Here is a 13,891-nt window from a genome sequence, read left to right as displayed (position 1 = left end):
GAATCTCCTTGTGGAATGTTTGAAATGAGAAACATATTCCACTGTAATATGTTACTTTTCCTTATGTCTTTCGTCGTGTACTGTTTCTAAAATGAAACTTAAAATGCAGGGGAGCAAATAAAAATTCACTTTCAAATATAAATAAAGGAAGTGGTAATTGTGAAACTTAAGAGAATACAGTATTTTTATTTAGTGTCTTGCCCCGAAAGGAGATAAAACTAGCCCACAATCACAATTCTTTAAAGCAATTTCTGAAAATACATTCTAGGTTGTTTGAATTTATAAACCAAGAGTTTAAAAGATAACCAGTATTTCTTGTTGCCTAATTTCTTTTTTTGTTGTTGTTTTGGTTTGGTTTTTTTTTTTTTTAATGTAGGTAAAAGGATACATGTTATCTTCAAGTAGAAAGGAGCATGTTCCCAAATCCCTCCAACTTGGGTCGTCCACCCTTCCCTCCAAAACATCAACAACAGAGTAATCTCATCAATAAGCTTCCTCTAAATATACCGCCTACTCTTTCTCAGCAACAAATTGTTGATGCTCGGTTTAATTTTCAGAATGCTGCGTAAGTACAGTAAGAATTGATAGTGGGGTTTAGCTTGAAAAAGAGAATTGATGGTCTTTTGAAAGAAGTATTTCTGTTTATGGAAGACATCTTCCACTGTTTTTAACATTAAACTGCATTAAAATGCAAAAAAACCCAGGAAGGGGTCGTGTAAAACAGAGCTGTACCATTTCTGTTGGTGACCTGCAAGTTTCAGTGCTCTCCTGCATTGTGCATAATGCATGATGTGCTGTTGCACCGGTTAGAGTTAATAATCTACAGTTCAGTTTTAAAGATCTTCGATTCCATTTGTTTACTGGGGAAAATGGGGGAGATGAGAAGGGGAAGAAACATTTATTCTTGGGGCTAGATTTGAAGACACCATAGTGTTCTTTAGGCTCTTAAATTTAGCAGTACCTTAAGTTAATTTGTTTGCTAGCCTCTTGTTGTGGTTTCAGTTGGGACAGAGTTAACTTTTCTATTAGCAGCTGGAATAGTGCTATGTTTTGGATTTGGGATGAAAAATACTTTTGATAGTGCACTGGTGGTTTTAGTTGTTGCTAGGCAGTCAAGGCCTTTTCTGCTCCTCACACCACTCTGACAGCGAGGGCTGGGGGTGCAGAAGCAGTTGAGAGGGGACACAGCTGCCACAGCTGGCCCCAACTGACCAAAGGGATGTTCCATACCATGTGACATCATGCTCAGCATATAAAGCTGGGGGAAGAGGGAAGCAGGGGGGATGTTCAGAGTGATGGCATTTGTCTTCCCAAGTAACTGTTACGTGTGATGGAGCCCTGCTTTCCTGGAGATAGCTGGACACCTGCCTGCCCGTGGGAAGCAGTGAATGAATTCCTTGTTTTGCTTTGCCTGCATGCATGGCTTTGCTCTACCTATTAAACTGTCTTTATCTCAAGCCACCAGGTTGTTTTTTCTCTGCCTTTCCCCTCCTTTTTTTTTTCGCTCTTTCTCCCCACCCTTCTTGGAGGGGGCGAGGGGGAAGCAAGTGGCTATGTGGTTCCAGTTGCCAACTGGGGTTAAACCACGACACCTTTTCTTACACGTGTGTTGTGAAGAATGACTGTCCTCTCTTTTTTTTTTTTTTTTAAAGAAAAATATATACTGAAGTATCTCTTCATTTTGGGTAGAAAAGACAGATTTATTGCTTCTAAGAAAAAAATGACAGGACTTGCTGAGTTTCATATTCACTTAAGAAAAACTACAAATCCATAAAAAGCGTCTTAGTTATCATATGAATAACAGTTAAGGACTGTAATCTTTCCAGGGCTCTTTTGAGTGGGAACCTTGCAACTATTCCAGCTGTTACACTGCAGCCAATGACTTATGGAAATGGCAGTACAGTACATATGTTTGATGCCCCCACGTCATTCCGAGGAAGAAAGTAAGTTCTTTTTGTGTGTTTGATTAATTCTGGTCGTAATGTACCCATGGTGAAGCTTGTCTAATACCAATTTCTTGTGCAACTTTTTGTTAGAAATTGTAAGAATACTAAATAAAATGTTTTTTGATGAAACAGGCCATGTCTTGGCATTTTAAAGTGTTCATATAGCTGCTTTTGAGAATTTTAGTACTCATAAGTGATACAATATGTGTAGTTTTTCTGTTCCAACAGCTGTAGCCTTACAGAACTGTGATTTACGTGTTTTATTTAACTACTAGAATAGATCGTAGTTTGTGTGTGCTTAACTATAAGAGTGTTTGTCTTAATAAATTGAGTGTTCTCTTCCTATTAATTTGCCGAGTTAAGAGTAAAACTGCACCCTTGATGCTTTATGGGAATTGTGATGTTTTTTCTGATGACACGCTAGATGTTTCTCCTGATTTTTCTTAATTATCCAATGCTTTATTTTTCGAATACAGTAAGTTCTTTTTTTAACAGGAATTTTATGAAAACATAGTTTTTCTACTTTTCAAAAAACTAAACTTACTGGAACATACATAACTTCCTTTGTTACTTTAGTTGCAACAGAAAGGCATTTCAGATGAATGTATGGTTTTACTTTCTTTTCACATTCTAGAAAAAAAAAACTTGTCATTATCAGTTCATGAATAGTAGTTGATGTGTGCTTGTAATAATTCTGTGAATTGGCTGATAGGGAGGAAGCTTTATGTAATCTGTCCTCAAAACTATTTCCAGTATGCTTTTTCTCTTCCAGATTTAACGTATCAGAAAATATGTACAATTAAATATATGGTATTAAGTTACAGTTGAGTATATAACTATCACATGAATTAAAGAAGTTCCTAGTTTCATCCTATATGTATGTTTTCCTCTTGACCAGTCTGGTTTATGGAAAGCTATGCTATGTTAGTAGATTTGCAGTCAACTAGTTAATCCTTAGATCTCGAGTCAACTCTTCTTAAGGTATTTTTGCTGAACATGAATTTGTGCAAGTTCTTCTCAGTCAAACCAGGCTGAAACAGCATTGTGTTTTGATTTAATGTTACATTATGTGTTCGTTTAAGATTGTGGGTAGGTAATGTTACCAGAACTTCTCTCAGACTTGAAAACTGGAAAGATAACTTGACGTCTCTTCAGTTAAATTTTTATTATTTTATTATTAATAATAAAATCTGTCTAGGTCCCCAAACTACTTTGATGGTAGCTTTTCTAACTACAGGAAATGACTGTAGTTTTATTAATTCATTGATACATATGAGCATTTGATTTCATGCTTTTTAAATAAAAAATGTGTGAGTAGCCCTGTGCTGGTTGACTTTGTGCAATACTTGATGTATAAAAAAACCATGAATGTCCTCTCTTACTCTTTACTGTGGATGGACTACAGTGTTCAACCACCGGTCAGCTTTCAATACTTCTTCTTAGTAAAGGGTTAGGATGCCAAGGGGCTGTCTGTAAGCACTATGTCTCTTCAAATATGTTTGACTTCCTGTGACAAATGACTTAGTGAGGAGATACAGACTAAGGTTTGAAAATGAGATATTAGGTTTATGACCTGTGTAGCTTGATACAAACATCAGTTTGATTTGCCAAATGAATAGTGTTTCTCTTTTGCCCAGATTACACAGTTTACTGTATTGTACAGTCTAAGACACAGAGAAATGCTACATTTTGAATGGCTATTGTCATAAGTTTCTTTTTCTCACCTCCCCGCTACCAAATTTATTTTATTTGTCACTAGGTATTCAGAAAGTACCTGTACACAGTCTGTATGTTTTTGTTTTTTAAAAAGTATGTTGTCACCAAAACAGTATGACCAGCTTTCTGAGCTATCCTGCTTCACTGAACTTGCCATTTCGGTTTCAATTGATTAATGCAGACGCTCTTGTAAAGCAGTTGCATCAATTTACTTCAAGGGTGGCTGCACTTTTGCAGTTGTATGTATGTACGCTTTTCTCATTTCAGGTTTATTTCACTTACTATCTAGGGTAGGCAGGCCTTTTGTTCTGTAGAAGACTTGCTTTTAGTGAAATAGTCACATCATCAAGCATTGGTATTTGTACTTTGTAGCAGCTGTCTTTTAATCGTAGGTTGGAGCTTGCAAACTAGAGGAATTACCGTCTCTCTTTTTTTTCCTTATTTATTTATTTATTTATAGGAGACTGCGTGAACAAAGTGTTTCACATGATGTCAAACGGCAGCGGTTTCATTCACATTGTCCTGAAACAGCTGTAGTTAACCAAGCAGTGCCTTTACCAGAAGGACGTAGATACTCCTTCCCAGGATCAGTTCAATCTCCATTGCTCCGTGCACATTACATACCAGATTTAACTGGATGTGTCCCTCCATTGCGAGATACTTTGTTTCCAGACCCTATAGAAACTACGCTCCCTGTGGCCAAAGATAAGGTAACATCTTTCTATGCCAGTGGTTTACATCTGCCTTCTGAGTAGGCAGGGTCCAACGGTGCTTTGGGAGACCACAAAAACTTCTGCGAGGTTCTTTGAGAGTGTCATGGGGTCTCTATTGCTGAGCTGTCATTAGGAGGAATATCAATAAGTGTAGCTGCCAGTATGGTCCTATATAGCCTCCTTATGTGTGTTCAGGTTTGGAGCATTTTTCGGGGGCAGGAGTGGTGTTTGCCTGTCTTGTTTGGTTTCCATAGTAATGTCAGGAAACCTACATGTCTGCTCCAGGAAGCAGAAATTGGAGGGATGGTCTGTTTGTCCCATGATTGGGAGGCAGGGAGAATCCTGATGGGGAAAAAAAACCCCACCCTAGTAATGTGAGAGAAGCCCATTCTGAACAAATACAGTATTGTGCCCGTAAAGGTGTCCTCTGCCTCTCTTCAGAAAGAGATAAAATTTTCTCTTCTACCTGTTCTGGAATGTAGAAGAGGATGTCTTCTTTAGGCAGACAGTGGAGTTGGAACTGTGGGTTTTTTTCATTTTTAGTTAAAAAAAACCAAACATGGCTAATCAGTCTTCATATTTTATCTGCACCAACATGACAGAAGATTTTTTTTAGTATAAATATTACTGTTGATCATAGCATGTTACAGTATTGTGAAAGAGAAACAGTTAATACCTCCTTCCACCAAAGGTCTGACTACTTCTTTAATAGTTTATGTGGGATGAAAGAGGAAGCTAACTTAAGTCAGTTTTAATATTTATTTTTCTCCCTTTTACTGGCCAGCAAACTGTTGACATTACAGTCAGCAGAAGATATGTCTGGTCTTTTACTGCTTGTTCCCTGAAAGGCTGCAGATAATGAGGAGGCAAAAAATATCTTCTGTGGATACACATTTTAAAACAGATTGAACAAATTTGAATTTAAAAACTTTGCAGAAATTTCTTCTGGGGAGTTGTTCAACATGAATTCAAGTATGGTAAACTCTCGACAATGGAATAGATTTTGTGAAATGATGCTGGATTTTGATTTTTTTTTTTTTGTTGTTTGTTTTAATGCAGTCTTCTGTGTTTCATGTAATTGCATCACTGGCAGGAAAGAATGTTCACTTCTCTGTATCTTTACTTTTTGCATGTGTGTGTCAAGTTAAGTCAGCAGGTTTTGGATTTGTTTCAAGCATGTCAGCAACAGACCTGTGATTTGAACAGAAAAGAGCTCTGCAGAACAGAACTCCAGAGAGAGATTCAGCGAATATTTCCACGTATGTTTTGAATTTGGTTACTTAATATCAGTTTGAATGTACTTCAGGTTTGCAGTTCTTTCTTTCTTTTAAACTAAGAGATGTTACATAGGTTTTATTCTGTGATTCTTCTATTACAGAGAGCCGACTCTATTTGGTTGGGTCCTCACTGAATGGGTTTGGCACTCGTAGCAGTGATGGTGACTTGTGCCTGGTGGTTAAAGAAGAACCAGTAAGTAATTTAAAACATACATGGTAAAAACAAAGCCGTTTTTATATATGTGCTTTTTTAAGGCTGGATGGGCCCTGATGGGATGCACCCACAAGTGCTGAGGGAGCTGGTAGATGTTATTGCAAAGCCACTCTCCATCACCTTTGAAAGGCCCTGGAGAACAGGAGAGGTCCCTGAGGACTGGAGGAAAGCTAATGTCACACCAGTCTTCAAAAAGGGCAAGAAGGAGGAAACTACAGGCCAGTCAGCCTCATCTCCATCCTTGGAAAGGTGATGGAACAGCACTTTCTGGATGTCATCTCCAAACATGTAGAGGAAAAGAAGGTTACCAGGAGCGGTAAACATGGATTCACCAAGGGAAAAGCATGCTTGACCAATCTGATAGCCTTCTATGATGTCATGATGGGCTGCATAGATGAGGGGAGAGCAGTGGACATTGTCTACCTTGACTTCAGCAAGGCTTTTGATTCTGTCTCTGGTAACATCTTCATAGGTAAGCTTAGGAAGTGTGGGTTAGATGAGTGGACAGTGAGGTGGATTGAGAACTGGCTGAATGGCAGAGCTCAGAGGGTTGTGATCAGCAGTGCAGAGTCTAGTTGGAGGCCCGTAACTAGCAGTCTTCCCCAGGGGTCAGTACTGGGTCCAGTCTTGTTCAACATATTCATCAATGACCTGGATGAGGGGACAGAGTGTACCCTCAGCAAGTTTGCCCTTGACACAAAACTGGGAGGAGTGGCTGACACACCAGAAGACTGTGCTGCCCTCAGTGCGACTTAGACGGGCTAGAGAGTTGCACCAAGAGGAACCTAATGAAGTTCAGTGAGGGCAAGTGTAGGGTCCTGCACATAGGAACAAATAACCCTGTGCACCAGTACAAGCTAGGGGTTGACCTGCTGGAAAGCAGCTCTGCAGAGAGGGACCTGAGAATCCTGTTGGACAGTTTGACCATGAGCCAGCAGTGTGCCCTTGCGGCCAAGAGGTCCAATGGTATACTGGGGTGCATTAAAAAGAAGTGGGTCGAGGGATGTTATTCTTCCCCTCTACTCTACCCTGGTGAGGCCACTCTGGAGTACTGTGTCCAGTTCTGGGCTCCCCCATTCAAGAAGGACAAGGAACTACTGGAAAGAATCCAGCGGAGGGCTATGAAGATGATAAGGAACTGGAGCACCTTTCTTATGAGGCAAGGCTGAGACACCTGGGTCTGTTTAGCTTGGAGAAGGGAAGACTGAGACAGGATCTTACCCACACTTATAAATATCTAAGGGGTGGGTTTCAAGAGGATGGGACCAGAGTCTTTTCAGTGGTGCCCAGTGACAGGACAAGAGCCAATGGGCACAGACTGGAACGCAGGAAATTCTGTGTCAACATGAGGAGAAACTTCTTTACTTGAAGGGTGACAGAGCACTGGAACAGGCTGCCCACAGAGGTTGTGGATTCTTCTTCTGGGGAGATATTCAAAACCCACCTGGATGCAATCCTGTCCAACCTGCTCTAGGTGAACCTGCTTTGGCATGGGGGTTGGACTAGATTATCTCTGAAGGTCCTTTGCAACCCCTTCCATTATGTGATTCTGTGGATTCCAAAATGAGAAACCAATAGTCAAATCCTTTTGATATAATAACATATTTTTGCACTCATAGTAGCTACGAACTGCGGGCCTAATAATGTTGCAAACATGAATGTAACCCTATAAAACCTTTAACCCAACAAAGCATTCAAAAAATAAGCATTACCTTCACTCTGTAAGTGAAAAAAACACAGCAAAACAGAGAAGTAAATTGCCTAGAATCATGACAGTGGTGAGACACTGGAACAGGTTGCCCAGAGAAGCTGTGGAAGCACCATCCCTGGAGGTGTGTAAGGCCAGATTGGATGGGGCTTTGAACAACCTGGTCTAGTGGGAGGTGTCCCTGCCATGGCAGGGCGATTGGAATTAGATGATCTTCAAGGTCCCTTCCAACCTAAACCATTCTATGATGAAAATTGTTTAGAGAACTCATTTTAGATGCCAGAACAACTTCTATGAAGTACAGGTTTTTTATTTCATTATTTAGGTTCATAGCCACTAATCTTACTGAGCAGGCATAAGAAAGAATTTGATATGCAAAATATCTTAAGTATTTTTGGTGATAGTAAATGTTTATGAGTAGAGTTTAGGTTAGGAGGAAAGATGTAACAAAAAAGAAATCTGAATAAGAGCATAATTTTGAAAGAGTTGAAGCATCATTGAAGAGAAAGGAAAGGACATTTCTGTACAAGTGGGGCTAGGTTTTTGTCAAGTTCTATGATTTATGAATGTCTGATTGCTACTTTACATATTGAATGTGGATTGTTCTGTCTGGCTTTTGTCTCACTAAATGTATATGTAGGCTCTGGAAGGTGTTGGTATATGTGTTCATGTCTTATCCTGAGAGTTAATTCTGTTTGAAAAGTAACGCATGCTTACTTGGGACATCTAAATGAGAGTTGCCAACATTTTTCTTTAATTTTACTGTCATATTTCAGGTAAATCAGAAGACTGAAGCAAGGCATATACTCAGCTTAGTCCAAAAACTCTTCAGTACTAAACTTTGTAAGTTCCTGGCTACAGTGAGGTGGTAAGATTATTGGCAATTCTGGAAGAAGTATTGACGCACAGTTGTAACTAATCTATGTAATTGCATCTTGTCTAGCTTCTAATCACTGTATTGTTTGGAGAAAAGCTACAAATATTTAGTAATGTTACTTATCTTTGTGGTCATGGTTAGTAATTAGAAAAACATAATGGTTGTCTTGCAAACTAGTGGACTTCAAGAAAGTGTAGCATCTAAAATGACTTTTGAATTATGGGCCACAATTGCGGGGGGCAGGGGGAGGGTGCGGAAAGTAGATTTCTGTTTGGAAAACCTCTGTTAGTGTACTCTTACTACTCTTCTAGATTGCGGTGGCTTCCTGCGGAAAATACTCTAAGAATTTGTAAAATAAGATCATAGAATCATAGAATCATTTTGGTTGGAAGATACCTTTAAGATTATTAAGTCCAAGCGTTAACCTAGCACTGCCAAGTCCACCACTAAACCATGTACCTCAGCAGTACATCTACACATCTTTTAAGTACCTGCAGGGATGGTGACTGCACCACTTCTGTGTGCAGCCTGTTCCCGTGCTTGACAACCCTTTCAGTGAAGAAATTTTTCCTAATATCCAATCTAAACTTCCTCTGGCACAACTTGAGGCTGTTTCCTCTTGTCCTATCACTTGTTAGTTGGGAGAAGAGACCAACCCTCACCTTGCTACAACGTCCATCCAGGTAGCTGTAGAGACCAATACGGTCTCCCCTCAGCCTCCTTTTCTCTAGGCTGAACGACCCCCGTTCGCTTAACTGCTCCTCATAAGACTTGTGCTCTAGATCCTTCACCAGTTTCATTGCTCTTCTTTGGACATTCTCCAGCACCTCAATGTCTTTCTTGTAGTGGGGGGCCCAAAACTGAACACACTACTCAAGGTGTGGCCTCACCAGTTGTTGGGGTTTTGACCTCAGCTGTCAACAAAGAACCACGCGGCCGCTCACTCAACCCCCAAAGCCATGGGGAAGAATTGGAAGAAGAAGGTAAAACTCATGGGTTGAGATAAAGGCAGTTTAACAGAACAGCAAAGGAAAGAGAAAAACAACAACGATTAACAATGATAGAGGAATGTACAAATGCAATTAAGGTACCACTGCTCACCTAACAGACCAGGCAGCCCCAGCTTGCTCCAAGGGGCCACTTCCTGCCCCCTCCCCTGGCCAGTTCCCCCCTATAGCCTGGGTATGGCTCACGTGGCATGGAATACCTGTGTCCCCTGCCAGATCCTTGGGGACATTAACCCTATCCCTGCTGGAACCAGGACATTATCCACCACTTATTCTATATCATCTATGTCATGCCCAGATCTTACAGTTCCCAATTAATTGTCACCACTTTTCCCTGTCTCATATATATATATATATGTACATATATGCACATACAGATCAAATTCCCATAGCCTATCGCCATCCCTCTAAAGTGTGCATTGAGTTCATTTAGCCCATGACTTTGGACTCCATCTGTTAGAACAGTCCCTCAGGGCAGGTGTGATGGTGTGTGGTGCTGGACTGTTGCATGCTGTATTCAGAGCTGGTAGCTGGTGTACCCAGGGTGGCTCATGCCCACGGTCTGCAGGTTGAAGATGTGGATCTCGAGGAAGTTACTGGGTGCCAGCTGCTGAGGTCAGTTCTGATCCCATCACAGCTGCACTTTACTCAGTTTCATCAAAGTCCATCTGTCATTGGGTTGGGTGATTATTGCTGTAGTACCATTGATGGCAATTATAGTAATGATGACATATGGTAGCAGGGTTATTTAGCACTTAACATCATACAATTTGATTCATTGGCTGTTCTCACCAAAAATCAGATCCCCATGAGGTACATGTTGGACCCCCCCATCCTTCCGCATCACCCACCAAGTGCACTCAGGTCCTTGTGCAAAGCTATCCCACGGATGGGTTTGCCTTTGCCTGAGGCAGGGCTAACCCAGACTGTCTTCCCTAACATATTCTTCATGTGCACTACAGGGACTTTATCCCATTCTGCTGTACTTGGAAGTTTTGATTGGGCAGGGCCAGCTCGATTGGCAGATCCTCTGGTGCTGACTAACCAAGTAGCTTTTGCTAAATATGTATCCCAGTGTTTTAAGGCCCCACCACCCATGGCTCTCAGTGTAGTTTTTAACAGTCCATTGTATTGTTCTATCTTCCCTGACATTCCTGCGGAAAATACTCTAAGAATTTGTAAAATAAGATCATAGAATCATAGAATCATTTTGGTTGGAAGATACCTTTAAGATTATTAAGTCCAAGCGTTAACCTAGCACTGCCAAGTCCACCACTAAACCATGTACCTCAGCAGTACATCTACACATCTTTTAAGTACCTGCAGGGATGGTGACTGCACCACTTCTGTGTGCAGCCTGTTCCCGTGCTTGACAACCCTTTCAGTGAAGAAATTTTTCCTAATATCCAATCTAAACTTCCTCTGGCACAACTTGAGGCTGTTTCCTCTTGTCCTATCACTTGTTAGTTGGGAGAAGAGACCAACCCTCACCTTGCTACAACGTCCATCCAGGTAGCTGTAGAGACCAATACGGTCTCCCCTCAGCCTCCTTTTCTCTAGGCTGAACGACCCCCGTTCGCTTAACTGCTCCTCATAAGACTTGTGCTCTAGATCCTTCACCAGTTTCATTGCTCTTCTTTGGACATTCTCCAGCACCTCAATGTCTTTCTTGTAGTGGGGGGCCCAAAACTGAACACACTACTCAAGGTGTGGCCTCACCAGTTGTTGGGGTTTTGACCTCAGCTGTCAACAAAGAACCACGCGGCCGCTCACTCAACCCCCAAAGCCATGGGGAAGAATTGGAAGAAGAAGGTAAAACTCATGGGTTGAGATAAAGGCAGTTTAACAGAACAGCAAAGGAAAGAGAAAAACAACAACGATTAACAATGATAGAGGAATGTACAAATGCAATTAAGGTACCACTGCTCACCTAACAGACCAGGCAGCCCCAGCTTGCTCCAAGGGGCCACTTCCTGCCCCCTCCCCTGGCCAGTTCCCCCCTATAGCCTGGGTATGGCTCACGTGGCATGGAATACCTGTGTCCCCTGCCAGATCCTTGGGGACATTAACCCTATCCCTGCTGGAACCAGGACATTATCCACCACTTATTCTATATCATCTATGTCATGCCCAGATCTTACAGTTCCCAATTAATTGTCACCACTTTTCCCTGTCTCATATATATATATATATGTACATATATGCACATACAGATCAAATTCCCATAGCCTATCGCCATCCCTCTAAAGTGTGCATTGAGTTCATTTAGCCCATGACTTTGGACTCCATCTGTTAGAACAGTCCCTCAGGGCAGGTGTGATGGTGTGTGGTGCTGGACTGTTGCATGCTGTATTCAGAGCTGGTAGCTGGTGTACCCAGGGTGGCTCATGCCCACGGTCTGCAGGTTGAAGATGTGGATCTCGAGGAAGTTACTGGGTGCCAGCTGCTGAGGTCAGTTCTGATCCCATCACAGCTGCACTTTACTCAGTTTCATCAAAGTCCATCTGTCATTGGGTTGGGTGATTATTGCTGTAGTACCATTGATGGCAATTATAGTAATGATGACATATGGTAGCAGGGTTATTTAGCACTTAACATCATACAATTTGATTCATTGGCTGTTCTCACCAAAAATCAGATCCCCATGAGGTACATGTTGGACCCCCCCATCCTTCCGCATCACCCACCAAGTGCACTCAGGTCCTTGTGCAAAGCTATCCCACGGATGGGTTTGCCTTTGCCTGAGGCAGGGCTAACCCAGACTGTCTTCCCTAACATATTCTTCATGTGCACTACAGGGACTTTATCCCATTCTGCTGTACTTGGAAGTTTTGATTGGGCAGGGCCAGCTCGATTGGCAGATCCTCTGGTGCTGACTAACCAAGTAGCTTTTGCTAAATATGTATCCCAGTGTTTTAAGGCCCCACCACCCATGGCTCTCAGTGTAGTTTTTAACAGTCCATTGTATTGTTCTATCTTCCCTGACATTGGTGCGTGACAGGGGATGTGATATATCCACTCAATGCCATGCTCTTTGGCCCTTTATGAGGCTGTTTCAGAAATGAGTCCTGTTGTCTGACTCAATTCTCTCTGGGGTGCCATGTCACAATAAGACTTGCTTTTCAAGGCCCAGGATAGTATTCCAGGCAGTGGCATGGGGCACAGGGTATGTTTCCAGACATCCAGTGGTTGCTTCCACCATTGTGAGCACATGGCACTTGCCTTGGCAGGTTTGTGAGAATGTAATATAATCAATCTGCCAGGCCTCCCCATATTTATATTTTAGCCATCGTCCTCCATACCAAAGAGGCTTTAACCACTTGGCTTGCTTAGGTGCAGCACATGTTTCACATTTGTGGATAACCTGTGCAATATTGTCCATGGTCAAGTCCATGCCTCGGTCACAAGCCCATCTATATGTTGCATCTCTTTCTTGATGGCCCAAGGCGTCATGGGCCCACTGAGCTATAAATAATTCCCCCTTATGCTGCCAGTCCAGATCCACCTGAGCCACTTCAATCTTAGCAGCCCGGTTCACCTGTTGGTTGTTTTGATGTTCCTCAGTGAATCCACACAGTCCAATAAACCTGGTTGTCCCTTTCCCCCACCTGGCTGGGGGCAGGGCCCCTCTAATCCTGATCATAGTATCCGTTACTCACTTCTTGCAGAAATTATTTGGAAGTCCCTTCAAGAGGATCAGAGGTAAGATCAGGCCTTCTGCTCTGTCTGGGGAGCTGTCTGCTGGAAACAGGAGTGGCACTTTTCCTGGAGGGATCCCCTTTTGTGATTGTTCTTCCTTGCAACTCATGTACCCATGCCCGTAGGGTCAAAGTAGGTTGTCCATCCCACTTCCTCATGTCATCTCCATGGTCACACAGGTGAAACCACAGGGTGCCTTGTGGTGTGTACCCTCTGTACTTTCTCTTGAGTAGAGAAACGCCTGCTCCTAATAGCTGAGATACTGGCCTGTACAGGTGGAGGGTAGGACATCTTCTCTTCAAGTTGCTAGACCTTCTGGGATAGTTTCTCCATAGCTGAGATGAAGGGTGAAGAGAGACTTTCTTCATATTGCCGGAGTCAGACAGCCACGTCATCCATCCTTGGTCCCTCTTCGCCTTTCCATTCTATCACTGCCAAGGAGTGCTGAAATCTTTTTGTGTATCTCGCAGCTCACTCAGGGATAGGGATCAGGTGATTATCTCTGGTTCTGTCTCTTCTTCCTGTTCTTGTGATGGCCCTGGTTCATTATCACCCCTTACTAAGCGAAATGATTTCTTGGTGTATTTCTTCTTCTGTATAGGAGCAACTGATACTGGCATGGGTTGGTTGTCTGGTTCAGCTACAGTGCCTGCCACAGGGGTTGGAGTAGCTGCATTGCCCGTCACTGGGGTTGGAGTAGCTGCAGTGCCTGCCAGTCTCGTTTAACCCCCCTT

At 42.3% G+C, this 13,891-nt stretch overlaps 1 protein-coding gene across 1 annotated transcript in view; it reads left to right on the top strand.

Annotated features, from left to right (window-relative positions):
• The first annotated feature begins 413 nt into the window (after positions 1-413).
• The window catches only part of PAPD4 (PAP associated domain containing 4), a 58,788-nt gene continuing 45,310 nt past the window's right edge, over positions 414-13,891 (top strand). The window contains exons 1-6 of the mRNA XM_009884291.1: positions 414-565; positions 1,827-1,943; positions 4,123-4,372; positions 5,520-5,634; positions 5,754-5,845; positions 8,351-8,417. Coding sequence (XP_009882593.1) covers positions 414-565; positions 1,827-1,943; positions 4,123-4,372; positions 5,520-5,634; positions 5,754-5,845; positions 8,351-8,417 — 793 coding nt within the window. The remainder of the gene's footprint in view (positions 566-1,826; positions 1,944-4,122; positions 4,373-5,519; positions 5,635-5,753; positions 5,846-8,350; positions 8,418-13,891) is intronic.

Source organism: Charadrius vociferus, unplaced genomic scaffold (assembly GCF_000708025.1).
Source record: "Charadrius vociferus isolate BGI_N301 unplaced genomic scaffold, ASM70802v2 scaffold183, whole genome shotgun sequence".
Lineage (NCBI taxonomy): Eukaryota > Metazoa > Chordata > Aves > Charadriiformes > Charadriidae > Charadrius > Charadrius vociferus.
Note: the sequence above shows the minus strand (reverse complement) of the source record. Positions and strands in the feature narration are given on the sequence as shown.